The sequence below is a fragment of the Phaethon lepturus genome, unplaced genomic scaffold (genome assembly GCF_000687285.1).
Source record: "Phaethon lepturus isolate BGI_N335 unplaced genomic scaffold, ASM68728v1 scaffold34343, whole genome shotgun sequence".
In the NCBI taxonomy this organism is placed as follows: domain Eukaryota; kingdom Metazoa; phylum Chordata; class Aves; order Phaethontiformes; family Phaethontidae; genus Phaethon; species Phaethon lepturus.
The window spans coordinates 739-17,598 of NW_010528933.1; the positions used below are offsets into that span (position 1 = coordinate 739).

The window sequence follows — 16,860 nt, forward strand, 5'->3', positions numbered from 1 at the left end:
CTGGAGCTGGTCTTGCTCCATCCGTCACCCATGTGGGTCCCTGCACACCTCCTTGTGCACAGAAGTGGGAGGAGGACCCTGTTGGAGCCAGAAGGAGGGGCCCAGGGCTGACACGGTGTCCATCTCCCCCCAGCTATAAGAAGGGTGGGGTGGCCACTGGCATGCAGCACGTGGAGAGCTATAACAAGGGTGGGGTGGCCACTGGCATGAAGCACGTGGAGACAAACACCTACAACGTCCAGCGCCTGCTGCACGTGAAGGGAAAGAAGAACGTGGTGGCAGGAGAGGTGAGTTATGAGATGTAGGGTGCCGCCAGCCACCAACCTCTACACAGAGACACCATTTGGGGTCAGGATCAGGCCAGACCCCCATCCAGACACAGCTGCCCTCAAGCAGGTTGTAGAGTGTGTGTGGGGCCACACCACCTTGCCTCAGGAGTAACTTCACCCCCAAAAGACCCTCTTGGGGTAGGGAGGAGGAACACAGGCTGGAGGCATCAGCACTGAGGCAGTGCAGGCGGGGGCTGCGGAGCCATGGGGACCCAGGTGTCCTGCTGCTTGACCTGCCCCCTCCAATCCCGTCCCGCTACAGGTGGAGATGAGCTGGAACAGCTTCAACCGGGGGGACGTGTTCCTGCTGGACTTGGGCCAGCTCATCATCCAGTGGAATGGCCCTGAGAGCAACCGAAACGAGAGGCTGAAGGTACGGCCAGGGTGTCCCAGGGTTTCCCCCATGCAGAAAGGGCTGACTGGCCACCCCCTCCTCAATCTGGACTGACTCCTTCTCCCCCGGGTGCAGGCAATGACCCTGGCCAAGGACATCCGGGACCGGGAGCGCGGGGGCCGTGCCAAGGTGGGCATAGTGGATGGTGAAGATGAGGGTGCCTCTCCGGGGCTCATGGAAGTCCTCACGCATGTGCTGGGCGAGAAGAGGGACATCAAGGCAGCCACCCCTGATGACAAAGTGGACCAGAAGCTCAAGTCCTCCCTCAAGCTCTACCAGTGAGTTGCTCTTGGTGGGTTGCCTGTGGGGGCATCTCACAGGGTGCCAGAGGGACCCAGCACCCATCTCTACTATGTCCCACAACTCCAATCCACATGGACAACCACCAAGAGGGGTCAAGGCCACCTCAGGGGTGGGGAGACAGGTTCTTTGGATGCCATTGGAGCAAGGGGAGTCCCTGATGCCTACAGAGTTGGTACCTGATGGAGAGATGCTCATGAAAGCGTGACCTTAGGATATGGTGGCAATGTCCCCATCGCATCTGACACCCCTTTGTCACTCTTCCTCATGGCTATGAGCGAGCTGCATGGCAGGGCAAGATGCAACCCAGGTTGCCACCATGGCAGGGCAAGAGAGTCCCTGGGTACTACCTCTGCTATGATCAGGGTGGGAAAGGTGATGGGGAGGGGACACCTCCATGCAACCCTGCCACCTCAAGGTGGGGATGGGGATGGGGTTTTCTAGCCCCATTTCTAACTCTTTCTCCTCTCTCTTCCCCTGCCAGCGTCTCCAACGCCAGCGGCAACCTGGTCATACAGGAGGTGGCGATTCGACCCCTGACTCAAGACATGCTCATGCATGAGGTGTGTCACCCATGGGATGCTTTGGGGTGCCCAGTTTCCTTGGCAGCTTCAAAAGTCCTTGGTGAGGCAAAGCCACCAAGCCACCAAAGCTGCTTTCAAAGGGTTAAAGCTGCCCAGCATCCTAATTTCTGCTGTTTTCCACCTTCCAAGGACTGCTACATCCTCGATCAAGGAGGTCTCAAGATCTTCGTGTGGAAGGGCAAGAATGCCAACAAGGAGGAGAAGCAGCAGGCGATGAGCAGGGCGCTGGTGGGTGCTGGGTTGGGGGTTGGTTATAGGATAGCTGCGCTGCTCCCCAGGGTGCCAGACACTCCATGCCCATGTTCTGGGTCCGAATCCCCCCAGGGCTTCATCAAAGCCAAGAACTACCCTGACAGCACCAGTGTGGAGACAGAGAATGATGGGTCTGAATCGACCATCTTCAGGCAGCTCTTCCAAAAATGGACCGTCCCCAACCAGACCACTGGGTTGGGCAAGACCCACACTGTGGGCAAAGTGGGTGAGTGTCCCCTTCCAACGCTACAGGACTCCTTGAATTGGGATGGGGGGGTTGTAGGGACCCGCACAGCCAGTGGGATGTGGCTCAGCCCTCTGCCCTTCCCTGCAGCCAAGGTGGAGCAGGTGAAGTTTGACGCCGCCACACTGCATGCCAAGCCCCAGATGGCTGCCCAGCAGAAGATGGTGGATGATGGATCCGGGGAGGTGGAGGTAGGGTGGCCAGGGCAGAATGTGGGACCCTCTCGGCACACACCCTGGGCTGTACTAGGGGATGCTGTGGGGCACAGGGCTGCAGGGCAGGGGGGTGCGCCAGCCCTGGCAGCAGCACGTCCCCATCCCACCAGGTCTGGCGCGTGGAGAACCAGGAGCTGGTGCCCGTGGACAAAAGGTGGCTGGGCCATTTCTACGGCGGGGACTGCTACCTGGTGCTCTACACATATTTCGTGGGGCCCAAGGTGAACCGCATCATCTACCTCTGGCAGGTGAGACCCCCAGGTCACCGGCCTGCAGTTGGGGAACAGGGCCACCTCCCTGGACCGGGGGTGCTCTGCCCCTACGCATGACCCCGTGGGAATGGCATGAGAGTTCTCCCTTCCCAAGAGGGGAAAAAAGGGGGCTGTGGTGGGTGCTGAGCCCCCCTCTGGTCTGCCCAGGGCCGCCAAGCCAGCACAGACGAGCTGGCCGCCTCTGCCTACCAAACCGTCATCCTGGACCAGAAGTACAACAACGAGCCCATACAAGTCCGCGTCACCATGGGCAAGGAGCCAGCCCACTTGATGGCCATCTTCAAGGGCAAGATGGTGGTATACGCGGTGAGCACGGGGCTGTGGGGAGTGGGCAGGTGGGTGAGCCTGCGGCACTGGTGGTGACCTCCTGTCCCCATCCCCCAAGGGTGGCACCTCACGGGAGGGCAGCAAGGAGCCCACACCCTCCACCCGCCTCTTCCACGTGCGTGGCACCAATGAGTACAACACCAAGGCCTTTGAGGTGCCCGTCTGTGCCTCCTCTCTCAACTCCAACGATGTCTTTTTGCTGAAGACCCCCAGCTGCTGCTACCTCTGGTATGGGAAGGTGGGTACTGCCGGGCAACTGGGGTAGGTGCTGTCACCCCTAAGAGAAATGTCCCCATCTCCTCTTCCTCCTCCTCGCTGGGACTGTTGATGGAGCAGCTGTGCTTGCTCGGCAGGGCTGCAGCGGGGATGAGCGTGAGATGGGCAAGACAGTGGCCGACATCATCTCCAAGGCGGAGAAGCTAGTGATCGCGGAGGGACAGGAGCCAGCTGAGTTCTGGCTGGCTCTAGGGGGCAAGTCCCAGTATGCCAACAGCAAGAGGTACCAGTCCTTGTGCTTGGGGGTCCCTTGTCCATACCTATCCTTGGTGGTAAGATGGACTACCAGTCTCCAAGCGGGGTGAGGCCTGTTCCCACCACCATTACCACATTGCCTCCTGCCAGGCTGCAGGAGGAGAACCCCTCCGTGTCTCCCCGACTCTTTGAGTGCTCCAACAAGACAGGCACTTTCTTGGCCACGGAGATCGTAGACTTCACCCAGGATGACCTGGAGGAGGATGATGTTTACCTGCTCGACACCTGGGACCAGGTGAGCTGTGGGGGTATGGGGCTGGGGGACACCTTTGGTCCCACAAGCTGATGTCCCTGGGGTGGGGTGGAGGACTTGCAGCAGCCCGAGGTAGTGGGATGAGAGGCTGGAAACCCCCATGTCCCTGGCCCCACGCTGTATTTTTTCAGCCCACTTGCTCCAGGGATGGTTGAGGATGGACTCCCGGTGCCCTTCCCTGTGGACAGATCCTGTGTGCCCCCAACCCTAGAGGACCCCAGTTGTGGACATGGTGACCTCGTTGCAGGTTTTCTTCTGGATTGGGAAAGGTGCCAATGAGTCAGAGAAGGAGGCAGCAGCGGTGATGGCGCAGGAGTACCTGCGGAGCCACCCCAGCGGGCGCGACCTCGATACCCCCATCATCGTGGTGAAGCAAGGCCACGAGCCCCCCACCTTCACAGGCTGGTTCCTGGCCTGGGACCCTCTCAACTGGGCCGTGAGTCATGGCAGGGGGGCTGGAAAGACCAGGGGACCCTTTGCAGGTGGGACCAGATGTAGCTCTGGCCCCAGCCACTATCTCCAGGGTGTGGGCAGCAGTTTGCCTGATCCCTGCCCGTGCCGAGGGGCTGAGCGCTTTTGTCCCCTTCCCAGGACAAGAAATCCTACGAGGTGCTGAGGGCCGAGCTGGGGGATGAGAGCAACCTCGGGCAGCTCACCTCAGTAAGTGGCACAGGGAGAGGGGGCGGCTGGGGGCACAGAAAGCCCCCCCATCCCCTTGGTGGTGGCACAAGGTGCTGCAAGGATGCGTCCTCCGGTGAGGGGACGCCTGGGGCAGCCCGATGTGACGCTGTACCCCCATCCAGGTGGTCATATCCAGTCAAGATGTCTTCACCACCACCACCCCCATCCTTCCTGACAAACTCCAGATCTTCCCCCTGGACGTGCTGGTGAATACCTCGGCCGAGGACCTGCCGCGGGGTGTGGATCCCAGCAGGAAGGAGGTGAGATGAGGCCGGAGGGCTGCTGGGGGGGATTGGGGGAAGCCCCTCAGCTTATCTCAGCCTCCTCTCTCCTCCCCCAGTACCACCTCTCTGACCAGGACTTCGAGGCTGTATTTGGCATGAGTCGCTCCACCTTCAGCAACCTCCCCTTGTGGAAACAACAGAAGCTCAAGAAAGACAAAGGACTCTTCTAGGGCAGGAGCCTGGGCACAGGGACAATCCCAGCTTGCTTTTTAGTAAATAAAATAGATGTGGAGAGCAGGGCTATGTCTTCCCCCTGACCCCAGCCCTGTTGTGGGGCTTACTTGACAAAAAGAGGGTGCACAGGGTGACACAGGTCCTGACCAGGCACAGGGAAAGGACCCTCAGCTCCTTCTCCTCTAGGTCCTTCACCCCCACTGCGCCCAGGGGTGATGCACAAGCCCGGGTTCCCCCATCCCACCCTGGCAGCTGCAGCTCAGGGCTCAAGGTCCAGCGTACAGCTGGAGCCGCTCCCTCCGTTATCATGCAAACCTCAGTAAATATACGTGGTACCAAAGGTAAAAGGAACAAGGCAGAGGCTGAGGGGACGGACACCAGGGAGCACTTGTCCTTGCTCAGGGAGGGGAGGAGGGCATTCCCCTCCTGCTTGGGATCTGTTGGGGGCCAGGAGAGGGGCTGGGGGGTCCCCAAAGTCTCTGGCAGGGGGGGAAGGTGGAATTTGCATGTGCCAGCAGGCATTGAACACACACACACACACAGACACACACAACACGCACATGATGTTCCCGGGCAAAGTCCCAACGGCGAATGCGGGGCAGAGGTGCGGTCCCCATCGCCTGCAGTGTTCAAGAGGCAGCAGCTCAGGCAGCATGGAAATAAGGTCCTGAACTAAGAGAGGGTTAATAAAGAGGTTTTAATTTCACAAAAATCTATCTACACATCATTTAAAAAGGGGCAGGGGGAACCCAAGAGCAAAAACTGTAAAGAATAGAGAGGAACAGGTCTGCTAAAACACAGAGAAAAGTGCTGCTCCACATCAACAGTGTAAAGAACCAGAAAGTTGGGGTGCAGGCAGAAACTGGCAGTGGCCACCCCATGGCAGGCAAGGCTGGAGTCAGGCAGCAGAGCTACACAGACAGCAGCTGCCACGGGTCCTGCACCCCTTTTTCTCTCTTTGGCGGGCAGTTACATGGATAATTAGCTCCATTAGAAAGAAAACAAAGCAGATGAGTTATTCCCAACCTCCCCCCAAAGCGCAGCCATCCCCCCGGGCCACAGCAGGGTGAACTAGAGCAGGAAGCGCTAGGCTGGCCATCAGCCCTTCCTCGGGACAGGAAGGAAGATGCGCAGGCGATGGTTATCCACGCTGCACAGGAGGTGGAAGGTGATGCCATGGACGCAGGCATCAGAGCCACGCTCCTCCTCCTGGCTCAGCTCCTCGCAGGCCGCCGCTCCGGTCTGGAAACCAGTCCTTGCTTTGCAGAGGCTCTGTGCAGCCCCTGGCTCCCAAGGGACCCACGCACACAAGCTCCAGTTCACTGACACGAATGGTTTTGCACCCCTCGGAGCAGGGGAGTAAATCAAGACCCAATTACCGCAGTCAAATGACAAAGGGGCGAGAGGAACAGCAAGGTGGGAGTTCCTTCTGTTTATATGCTGAATCACACTTGGACTAAACTAGGCTGATTCAGGAGTGGGTAAATGTTTAACCACGACTCTCTACATCTGAGGAAGAGGCTGCACACATTCAGGGACCGCAGCTGAACCTCTCCACCTACCTATACCCCAGGAAGATTACACACCCACCTCCCTCCCTGCTGCTCCCAGGCAGGGAGGAAGCTGGCTTCTGCAAGGAAGGGATTCCACAGACACTCCTGCCAGGGCGAAGGTGCAACTGAGCCGCCATATGCTGAACAAAACAGCTTAAATTAATTAACAGATGTCTGGAAATTCATAATGGCTAGAATAATAAGCAAGGACTTTTCATAAAACAAGGAACACTGTTTCAAGCATCAGCTTTCGCACTTTGATCTAAACAAAAACTGGTTTTAAACAAAAGTTACTGCACTGAAAAGTCAGGCAATATTTGCTTTTATTATAAATTAACTGGAGTGCAGCACCTTGCAAAAACAACCTTGCCACCCAAAAAAGCAGAGCTGACTTCTGACACTACAGGAATACTGGTTATTTACAGCACTAGCATCGGATGCGCTTGGGGAAAAGAGATTTGCCCTCTGGACGGAGCAGTCCCTTCCTCACATTCGCAGGGGCGATCAGTTCAAAGGACAACTCCCACATCACCGCCTCTTCCCGTCGCCCAGAATTCTACCAAAATTAGTATCAACAATAGAAAAGTATAATGCTTTGTAATAAATTAACATATACACCCACTTGGGCTGCATCTTACAAGATAAATCCTCTGTCATGTTTACAACCAAACGTTGGCTCCTAGCTCGGAAACCAGAAAGATGTTACCCTGACCAGGTCCCAGCAGGGTCATCCGACACGTGGACTGGAACGTCAGTCAGTCTTTTCACCACACTGGGGTCCCCGAAGTCCTTGGCTTGGGGAGGACCACCGACGGCCGTCACTCGCTGCTGCGCATGGAGGTGAGAAGAGGCCACTGAGGTAGCATCCCCCCGCCAGCCTGCTAGGATAAACTCTAGTGTGGAAGCGCCCATGAAAGAGGTGCCTGCTGTCTCCTAAATCGATGGATTTGTCTGCTTTGCTTCAGCTGATTTATTCCTGAGAAACTCCTAACAATAGTTTAAAAAAAAATCCAGAAACTATCTGTCTCGACAGCAAAAAAAGTTGTGGGTTTTTTATTGTTTTTTTTTTCCTTTTTTTTTTTTTTAAAAGAAGTCATTCACCTCTAAAACTCAAGCTGCAAAAGTCAGAACTAGAGGCCGAAACAAGAGCAACTACTCTGCTTGAGAGCAACATTTTCTCTGAAATGAGTAAATGCCAGCAAAAGGAAACATCTGCCCCTGGCTAAATAAGTGCCTAGGTGCTGAAAAAATGAAGTCACTAGGCTTTTCCCATGCTGCTGAAACAAGCTATAAAAGGAGCATCATGTCTCTAAATCCAATAAAACACAACATTTCTTCCTAACCGTATTCTGTTAATGCTGAACATGGGCCTTCTGAAAGCTTTCCACCTGGTTTAGTTTCACAGTTTGAGCGCTGTGCACTCCTCTGAAAGGAGAACAGAGGCATAGCTGCAGTAAAAAACCTCTTACCCTGGGGTACGAGACAACCGAGGCAAGACCATGGTTCAATCAAAGAGCAATTCAAGTGCCAAGCGCTACCCTGCAGACCCTGCCTTTTCCCACTGTTCCGCATTCACGATGACCCAGAAAGGGTAACACTAGGATGCTCTTCCCCTCCCAGAAGAGGCAAAGTGGCTGTTGCTCCCCTCTTGCTACCACTCTCAGTCTGCTCCAGCTGTTCACCTGCCCCATGGAAGCAGCACTAAGCAAGACAACTTCAGTGCGAAGTACTGCACACCCAAGGAGAGACCTCTCCTCTCCAAATGGTACTTATGAAACAACCTCATGAAGAAAATGCCATCAAATAATAGAACTTGTAAAACAAAAGAAATCACAAATATAATCTCACATCTAAAGGAGGCCGACAGTGAATGGTTTAAAAAAAAAAAAAAGACAGAGCTGCCACCAGGTATGCAATACATTCCACGGCACCGACAGTTTGTTTCCTGGAACCGCACATAAATAGCGGAGCGCTTACAAGCCCATGAACTTCAAAACGCATCAGTTTGAGTGATTCCAAAACACCTGCTAGTGAGATGACTGGCAAGAGTGTACTCTGTGATCTGGGTTTCCAGTGAATATTACTAACACAACACACGCCAGGTTACAGAATCTATTGCTTAAATTGCTCTTGGAGGAAACAAAAAAAAAGCCAAGTGATATGTAAATCTTCGCCACTCACGTCTCACAGGTGAATGGGCTTTTAAAGTCGTTTCTTTTTGCACTATTTTTTTTAAATCAGTTTATGAGCAGCTGTATTCTTGTGGCTTGATGCAACTCTTTAAGGCTCCATGCTGACAAAATTATTTGAGGAACAATAAAAACTTCACCACAGGACGATCGCTCTGGGATGTCAAGGTTTAAACACATGGTTCAGGCCCAGGACTTGCACAGATGGTTCAACAAACCGAGCTTCCCATATTTCTACCTTTTGTCTCTTGTTTTGGCCCTGAGCTGTTTGTTACTCCTGCGTGTCTGGCACAAGTTCAGAATCTTCCTTGCTCCTCAGGAGGAACAAGGTATTTTACTCTTCACAGAGGCTGACGAACCGATCTTCCTACTTCCATGCTAAGTGGCTGTGCATTTTTTTCTGTTTCTAGTAACTCATCGAAGATATCCCTAGAACAGAAGGAAAGACCAATAGTGAAACTTATGTACAACAAAAAACTGCTATGTAAGACAGCCCTGAGGGAATCAGCAACTGGATTTAATCCACAAACTCAAGCGTCACGGATCCTGGCAGAGAAAGGTGTCTTATCTGGCATCTCTAAGCAAGGCTCCTTGAATCCCACAGCACTTTTTTTTCTATTTATTACAATGAATAAGGTCAGTGGTAAGCCTCAGAGAACAGTAACAATGGTGAAAGTAACTCCTGGCTGGTAAAAGCGTCAGAAGCAACACAGGACACAGTCTGTAGATGAAGTAATATCCTTTATTAGAGCAACCAGTAAAGAGAAAAGAAGGGGTCAAGTTGAGGCACAAAACCCCTTCTTCAGTCCTGTGTGCCTGTAAAGGTATCACTTCTACCTACAAACCTCATTTTGCCCAGGTCCTAAGATGACCACGGCTGCAGCAACACAACCACTAGGAGCAGGGGTAAGGGCATTCACAAATATCACAGCACTTAAGGGAAAAGCCCAAGCTCCATTATGATTCCTGGTGCAATGAATGCACAGCTGAGACAGTGAATCCCCTTCTTAAAAGATGATTTAATGCATCTTGTTAAAACCCAATGTACTAGTGATATACAATTCCATGCCTTCAAACTCCAAGCACTTCACTTTTGTTATTCTTCCGTATAATTCTGACTACGATTTCTTCTGACAAATACATGGAGATAATTTTCATTCCAGCAAAGAGGACTAGAGGGAGAAGAGAAGCCCACTTCCTCACAAACAGCAGGTAATTACTAGCACCAAAATTCCCCAAGACACCTACTTGTGCATGTAGAAGAAGATGTAGCCGCTTCGGTCTCTGTCACACTGAACAGTGGCCTCTAGAGTTCTAGACACTTCCAGGTCATTGTAGGTGAACCAGGACTGCTTCTTGATATCATAGACATCACTGATATAATGACCTTAAAAACAAAGGTTAAAAACACCTTTCTTTTCATACTGCAGTTCAACCAGTAAACTGATTAGCTAGATAACCTGATCCAGCAAGCTGTGTCAGATTTAAATGCTGAAAGACCCTTAAAATCCTGGTCCCTCCATCCTTCCCGGTCAATGAGCTGGTAACAAGCACAAGCAATTCCACGGACCCCATAAGCAGTACTTAGTCCACAGGTGGCAGTTAGGCACCACGACAACCTCAACCTGCTCCCCTACCAGCAAGTCACAATGAAAGACTTTCTTTGCTGCCTGAATTCTTCTCTGCAAATAATCCTGCCTCAGTAATTCTGTAGCACAGATTTTTAAGCTCGATAAGAGATGGAGAGTAAAACACGGTGTCTTTTACCTGAAGATGATGTGCTTCCAATATGGCTGACAATGCTGATGAGGCGATAAGAGTGAGGAAGCTCTCCTGTCTGAAAATAAAGTCCAATTAAAGCTTTTAGGCATTCACTTCTGTCTCACGCAGCTTTCGGACAAGATCATTTATACATCTGAGATACGGGCTTTGGCTACTGTATTCAAAGCTGCAACCCAATCAAAGATTACAGAAACAGACCAGTTCAGACCAAACAACGAGTCCTTCCAGAATTGGAAGAAACCCCCCATCTTATTTAATCTTTCAGCAAACCAATGGACATGCAAAGGAGCCACTCTGTTCTCAGAACAGATGCTGACATGAGCACTACACTGCAAAGTTTTCTAAACAACCATTTCCTGAGCGACTTCCACTGATGTCACAATTAATCCACCAAGTAAACATAGAAAAGCAAGAAGGGAACACCGTGCTTACTTCTGAAATATCAAACAAATACCCTTGATAATGATATATAGATTTAGCAGTTAATACTGGATACATAAGCCCAGATTCTCTCATCCTGCACCTGTAGTATCAGCAGGTAACACCCTCTTTGCATGCAGGAAACACGCTCTGTCTATTCACTGGCAATAAAACTAAACAGTGATAATTAGCTTTTGACAATTATTTTTTAATCCTCTCTGACCAGGAAATGTTATTGATACGATTCACTGACAATGCTCTTAAAATGCAACTCTTGGTTTAATAGTAAGGAAATTGGTAAAGAATTGTAAGAAAATAAAACTGCTCAAGGAAACTCCAATTATTTAACCTTTTGCACTCTACACAGTGTTCCTTCCACTGAGGCAGGCAGGCAGTTTTCACCACACGGCTCTGTGGAGACCAGAGTGCTAGCAGCTGGCAGCACAACCTAGGTTACAGTCACATTTCGCCTAATGGGAATAAGATCTTGCCACAACTTCTCAGTTCTGGTGGTGCAGGATCTGCAGCCCATGGCATTGCAACTGAACTACCACACCGGCCAAGTCCCCTCTCTCTCTAAGTAAAAATTTCAGGCCCATTACTTTACATGCACTGGAACATTTCTGGTATAAAATTACTGTTTCCTTTTCATCGTCATCCACATCTTAGAGAAACTCAGAAGGTCTCTGCAGCTGTTTTGATTTTTAAAAATTAAAATAACACAATAGGACAGAATCTTAAGTATGGAAATTTTTTATCTTTTAACTTTTGAACATAAAAGACTTTTCTAAGACTAAACAAGTACATCTGCTCTGTAAAACTACCTTTAACACTAAACTGATGGTAAAGAGGGCCAATATTTTTCAGTTAGCTTTTGAAATTATGGATCACACCTCAGCATTTCTTTTCAGCTCTTCTGCTTCAGCTTCTGAATACTCCATATCAAGAACATCCTCATTCCCAGAGTCTTCATCAGAACCAACGCTGTCCAGGAGAGAGCTGTTAAACTCTAGATGGCATGGAAACAACAATACTGGATGAGTAGCTGTGCAATGCACAGGAATTCACAACAGGTTGACGTATATCTACCCACATAAACAAGCAAAATAAAATGCTAACATTTCAAGCTTCTTTTCCACAGAAAGCAGGAGATACTGCAATTTCCAAATAAGAACTCTCTCTCCCTTCCCCAGCTTGTCAAAGCAATAATTAAGTAAAATATCTTGGACTACAGAATTAATTTTAGCATCCTCTCTCTTGTACTTTTACAAAAGGGCGCTATGGCAATGACAGCTGGGTGATAAAAGAGCAGTTAAACACCCAATTTGCTCCAAAGCACTGGTGGTCTGCAGCCAGCACCAACATAAGAAGTACAGCCAGTCTGGTCAGTGAACTCTTAAGTTTCTGCAACAAGAAGCTATGAGTTACAGTTTTAACTATAAGTTGCATTAACAAAGTGCATTTTTCAATTAAAACTGGCATCAAAACGCTACTGCTGGCAGCAGGCATCTTTTTCATTGTTTTCAATGGTAAGAAGGCTGCTCACCGCAGGAACTTCCAGTTTGCTTGGCTGAGCAAAATGCAGGCAGCTTTCTGTAAAGAGCCGGAAGGCACCACTGCTCCCTGTACACGCTGTTCCAAACTTCCTGGGATTCTGCAGCTACCCGACTAATTTAAGATTTTGTACAGTACTCATGAAAAGTAGCTATGCTTTCACCAACTACATTAAAGCTATGAAGTCCTGGGTGGATGAGAAGTTGAGATTAACAGGACACTGCTCAGGATATATTTTTTTTTTCTTAAAGACACTACCATGCCAGTTATGATGGAATGTTTTGTCAAAGAGATTCTCACACTGTTTGCCCTGTTAAACCATCAAATGCTGGATTAGTATAATCTTCTTGGGAATTTTATAGATGAATCCCTTTAGCTGAGAATATTTTACTGCTGGTTTCCACACTTACTTGGGCTGTCGTAAGCTAGACTACAGCCAAGAAACACAGCCACTTAGGTAGGTCTCTGCATGAAGCACTTGCCATGGGTATTGCTAAACGCCACTTCACCAACAGTCCTCGGATGACTAGTGGTTCCTTGATTGCAGCACCACTGGGAACCTTTCTAAGACAAATACTACCAGATATATGCTCAAGATTATTAGTATCTCCTTGAGCAACTGCTGGTTGATGCCTTACAAATGACACAGTAAAGGCAATGCTCACGTTTAAGTCAAGCAGCTGCAAATCAGGAGGAGGAAGGATTTCTAGTGCTGAACTCTTCCCGGCCACAAACCAAGGAAGACCTGAGAGGGACTGGGCGCTCACGCTGAGGGACATTTAAGCAGCATTCAACTTAATTCTGTTCAGCAGCAGACACAGATTCATCCAGTCATACCTGAGGGCCTTTAAAGGTGTCTGAGCACTACAAGTATCTTAACACAACACTTCATTACCCCTCCCTCCTCTTCTTTGGAGCAGGAATTTTGTCTTGGTTATGCTTTGCTCTGCCAGATTGTATGAAATCACTCGCATGCCAGCCTCACACAAATTTTAAACAGTGCCTGAGGCTCACCACACTGTCTGGATTTGGAAAAGACAGATAGTGTATTTTGGGTTTCTCTTTTCACCCCCAACAGCTATACCTTGCAGTGAGGTCTGTCTCCCTCCCACCCTGCATCAGATAGAGCACTTACTCATTTTCCTGGGCAAGACTGGTGTATTCATTAATTAGCACTAAAATATTCATGCAAGTAAGAATTAATCCTGATGTTCTGACTAAAGCCATTAGCATGCTGGCTTTTGCTGGGAATGCGAAATTTCAAGGTCCATTTTGGTCTCGCTGTATCAATATTATATATTAAATGTATAGTATAATTTAATATATATTACATATCTCTCTCCATAGACGTATCTCCATATCTAATTAAAAACTCAAGAGAATGAAGGAAGTTGTTTTTCACATTAAGTTTTTCCTGGCATTTGCTTTCACAACCAAGAGCAAGAAAAGCTGACCTGAGCAAAGCCAAACACAACAAAGCATACACCAGAAGAGCATGAAATCCCAGCTGTCTTACACACACTCAGGAACTGCACTCATACATACAGATCTATTTTCCCTCAAAAGCAACATCCTGGAAGAAGTTAAATAAGTTTCACCTTGTAGACTTAATTCCGTGGCTCGTTTAAGGTCATCATCCTCTTTTTGTTCTCGTGCCTCCTGATGGGAAGAGAACAAAACTTAGCTTATTGAGACACTTCACTGTTTAAAATTCTTGTGGTGCTCTTTTTCCATTGAAACTGTGCTGCTCTGGTTTCTACAACAAACCTGACATTGTAAATTAAAGGTTCTGTGTGAAGGAATGTTTGCAACCAGCAAGAGTCCAATGTTCCTGTGCAACAGAACCTGGGACAAACCTTCATTACGGCTCCCCCAAAGCAGAGCAAGTCTCTAGTCACCAAACGCTTTCTCTGGATCGTTAATTTGAAAAGCATCTGAATGAATTTGCAACCCTTCACTAAGGAAAGCTGTCACTTACACACAAAGCTCCTCACACTTTGGCAAAATTCAGACTACTTCTGCCTAAAGCCAGCTGAGGACAGAGTCATTAAATCCTGACAGATTTGATTATTTTTAAGGCATTTGAAAGTAGAGCCAGTGGTTCTATGTAACAGGTGTAATTCACAAAGGCAGGGTGCAAAGAAAGACACCACTAAACAACCAGGTATTAAAAATATTACCATGAACAAGTAGCAAAGAAACCTCAAGTCAACAAACCCTTCTAATCTTTGGATAATATCATGCCCCTTTTCCTCCCACCACTCCTGAAAGCTCAGAGCTACAGCAAGCCAGTCAATAATATTTAATGAGCTGGCTTCTTAATTCAAGGTTTGAATGCTTTCAGTGCACCTGAACGCAGAACTCTAACTACGTATTTCAAATCAAGATAACCACAGCTACTGCATTTCCATGCCTGAATCATTAGAATAGCAGATTTTTACTTCAGAACTGTAGAACAACACTCAAAGGGCAGTTTTACATTATTAGCATGAGGCCTTTTATCTCACTATTTCTAAAGCATTTGTGAATCTTTGTTAAACTACTCAGCGTCGCTGAATCAAAGCTACATCTGGCATGGAACATACCAGCCAGCACCTCATAATGAGTAATGGGAGAGAAAAATCCCAAAGCCATGGAAACATCAGACCCCATAAGGAAAACCATGACAGCTTTAGTATTAATAGAGAGCAGACAAGGGCACCTATTTAAAGAAAGACCTGGCTACACACTTGCTTCACTTTCAGTGGCTTGGTTAAACTTGTGGAAATCAGTTATAGCTCTTGAAATTCAAGTGGAATACAGACGGTTAGCACAGAACCCGAGAACACAATTCTTTCCAACGCTAATTTAAAGGTCTTGTTTTAGACTGAATTATTTGGGACCCTTTTTCCAATTTACTAACAGGGAAGTATCAACTGATCTTTAACCTGACCTGGCATGACCGTTCTTAGCCTTTGCTTTGAAACCTGCCTCTTTCACTTCTGAGTCTTGACACAACACGCTGCAAGACACAGCTGCCAGGGAAGCTAAAGGTGGGCTTGGTTCTCATTGACAGACAGTAAGTGTTTAGTTCAGTTTGTCAACGTTTTTATATACTGTTACAAGCCAGTGTATAAACGTGCATGGAAAACTTCGAGAAATCTGCAGGTCTGTGATGTGATATATGGTTTTCAAACCACATACAAAATGTGCCCAGATGTATCCAGTGCCATCGCTCTGCTCATACTGGAGCTAGAAGAAACCCAAACCTTTTTTCACCTGGTTCTCCCAAAAAAGCAGCATCATCCCTTGGCAGTTACTGCCTGCGCACAAGCTTTTCCTTTAGCTGTTGGGTTTCTGGTTTCCAGTGTTCGGGAAGATAACTCAAGGAAGCAAACTTTATTTCTTACTTGCTCTTGAAGGCTTTGGGCCAGTGCCTGCTGAAGTTCTTGTTCTTCCCTCTCTCTCTCCATATCATACTGTTGCAACCAGTCAACCTCCCCCTGGGAGCCTTCCGGAGTTTTGTTTTCCTTATTCTCATCAAAATCTTTAGTTATTTCGGTGAAATTGGCAGGACCTGAGGAATCAGAAAGTACCGTTATGCTTTCCTGGGTCTTCTGTTTGTTACCAGCTAAACCCTCTTTAAATCACCACAATCCTTGCAGCACAGTGACATCTATTGACAGGCAGAGCTCACCAACCATTAAAAACCCCACACAAGAGGCAAATGGAAAATGCTCCAAAGCGCAGTCTTATACTTATTTTAACAGGTGTAAGATGAACCATTTGATTAATCCCTGAGCGTGTTCTCTCCTTAGCCTTTTATGTTCACTCAGAAACAGCAACTTTAACTAAAGTAAGATGTCACACACCACTAGGTTTCTGCAGCCATGAAGCTGACGTTTGAATTAGAAGGAACCATGGATTATAAAAATTTGCATTGCATATTATACCTCGGAGTACTACAGATGAAGCCTCAATTTAAGCCAAATCATATGTAAGATGGAGGGAAGCACAAATCTCAAGCATCATTTAAATCTGTCAACTCTGCTTCAGGTAAGAGCCTCGATCTTGAGAACACTATTGGTAGCTTTAAAAGTGCAAGAAGGTGACAACTTTTCAGTTCACCTTTAAAGTGAACACTATGGCAGAAGTATTTTACAAAACTTCCGGAATGAACATTCATTCAACTACTGCATACACCTCCTGCAGTTGCAGGACACTTTGATTCTCCCTTTTGCTTCCAGCTGAGAAAGAGTCAGGACCTGCTCCAACAGCTATCATGCAGCAACATGTGAAACTTTTATAGTTTTGCCTTACGCAGACTTCAACATCTGCTTGCTTGTTATTGGCAAGGATTATACAAGGCAGTGTCAGTATCTGTGACCTCTTAAACACAGGACCACCAGAACCAGAACTATAATCCATCAGTCTAATCCTCTTAAGATGAAAAAACAAAACAAAATTTATTACGTGACCTTTGAAAACTACCAATGTAAGAAGAAATACTCACTTGACTCACACAACCATTATTCAAGGATCA

At 48.4% G+C, this 16,860-nt stretch overlaps 2 protein-coding genes across 2 annotated transcripts in view; one reads left to right on the forward strand and one right to left on the reverse strand.

Annotated features, from left to right (window-relative positions):
* Positions 1 to 4,836, forward strand: part of VIL1 (villin 1) — a gene marked incomplete at its 5' end in the record, with an annotated part of 5,568 nt that extends 732 nt beyond the window's left edge. The window contains 16 exons of the mRNA XM_010283805.1: positions 179 to 287; positions 592 to 702; positions 799 to 1,001; positions 1,508 to 1,586; positions 1,737 to 1,835; positions 1,932 to 2,085; positions 2,194 to 2,294; positions 2,429 to 2,566; positions 2,738 to 2,896; positions 2,976 to 3,155; positions 3,271 to 3,416; positions 3,539 to 3,683; positions 3,949 to 4,137; positions 4,293 to 4,361; positions 4,505 to 4,642; positions 4,723 to 4,836. Of these exons, the coding sequence (XP_010282107.1) occupies positions 179 to 287; positions 592 to 702; positions 799 to 1,001; positions 1,508 to 1,586; positions 1,737 to 1,835; positions 1,932 to 2,085; positions 2,194 to 2,294; positions 2,429 to 2,566; positions 2,738 to 2,896; positions 2,976 to 3,155; positions 3,271 to 3,416; positions 3,539 to 3,683; positions 3,949 to 4,137; positions 4,293 to 4,361; positions 4,505 to 4,642; positions 4,723 to 4,836 (2,134 nt within the window). The remainder of the gene's footprint in view (positions 1 to 178; positions 288 to 591; positions 703 to 798; positions 1,002 to 1,507; positions 1,587 to 1,736; positions 1,836 to 1,931; positions 2,086 to 2,193; positions 2,295 to 2,428; positions 2,567 to 2,737; positions 2,897 to 2,975; positions 3,156 to 3,270; positions 3,417 to 3,538; positions 3,684 to 3,948; positions 4,138 to 4,292; positions 4,362 to 4,504; positions 4,643 to 4,722) is intronic.
* A 3,708-nt stretch (positions 4,837 to 8,544) lies between these two features.
* USP37 (ubiquitin specific peptidase 37) overlaps positions 8,545 to 16,860 on the reverse strand; it is a 33,712-nt gene continuing 25,396 nt past the window's right edge. Inside the window, exons 18-23 of the mRNA XM_010283806.1 lie at positions 15,728 to 15,894; positions 13,937 to 13,997; positions 11,678 to 11,793; positions 10,350 to 10,419; positions 9,831 to 9,969; positions 8,545 to 9,011 (exon numbers count right to left, since the gene is read on the reverse strand). Coding sequence (XP_010282108.1) covers positions 8,924 to 9,011; positions 9,831 to 9,969; positions 10,350 to 10,419; positions 11,678 to 11,793; positions 13,937 to 13,997; positions 15,728 to 15,894 — 641 coding nt within the window. The 3' untranslated portion in view covers positions 8,545 to 8,923. The remainder of the gene's footprint in view (positions 9,012 to 9,830; positions 9,970 to 10,349; positions 10,420 to 11,677; positions 11,794 to 13,936; positions 13,998 to 15,727; positions 15,895 to 16,860) is intronic.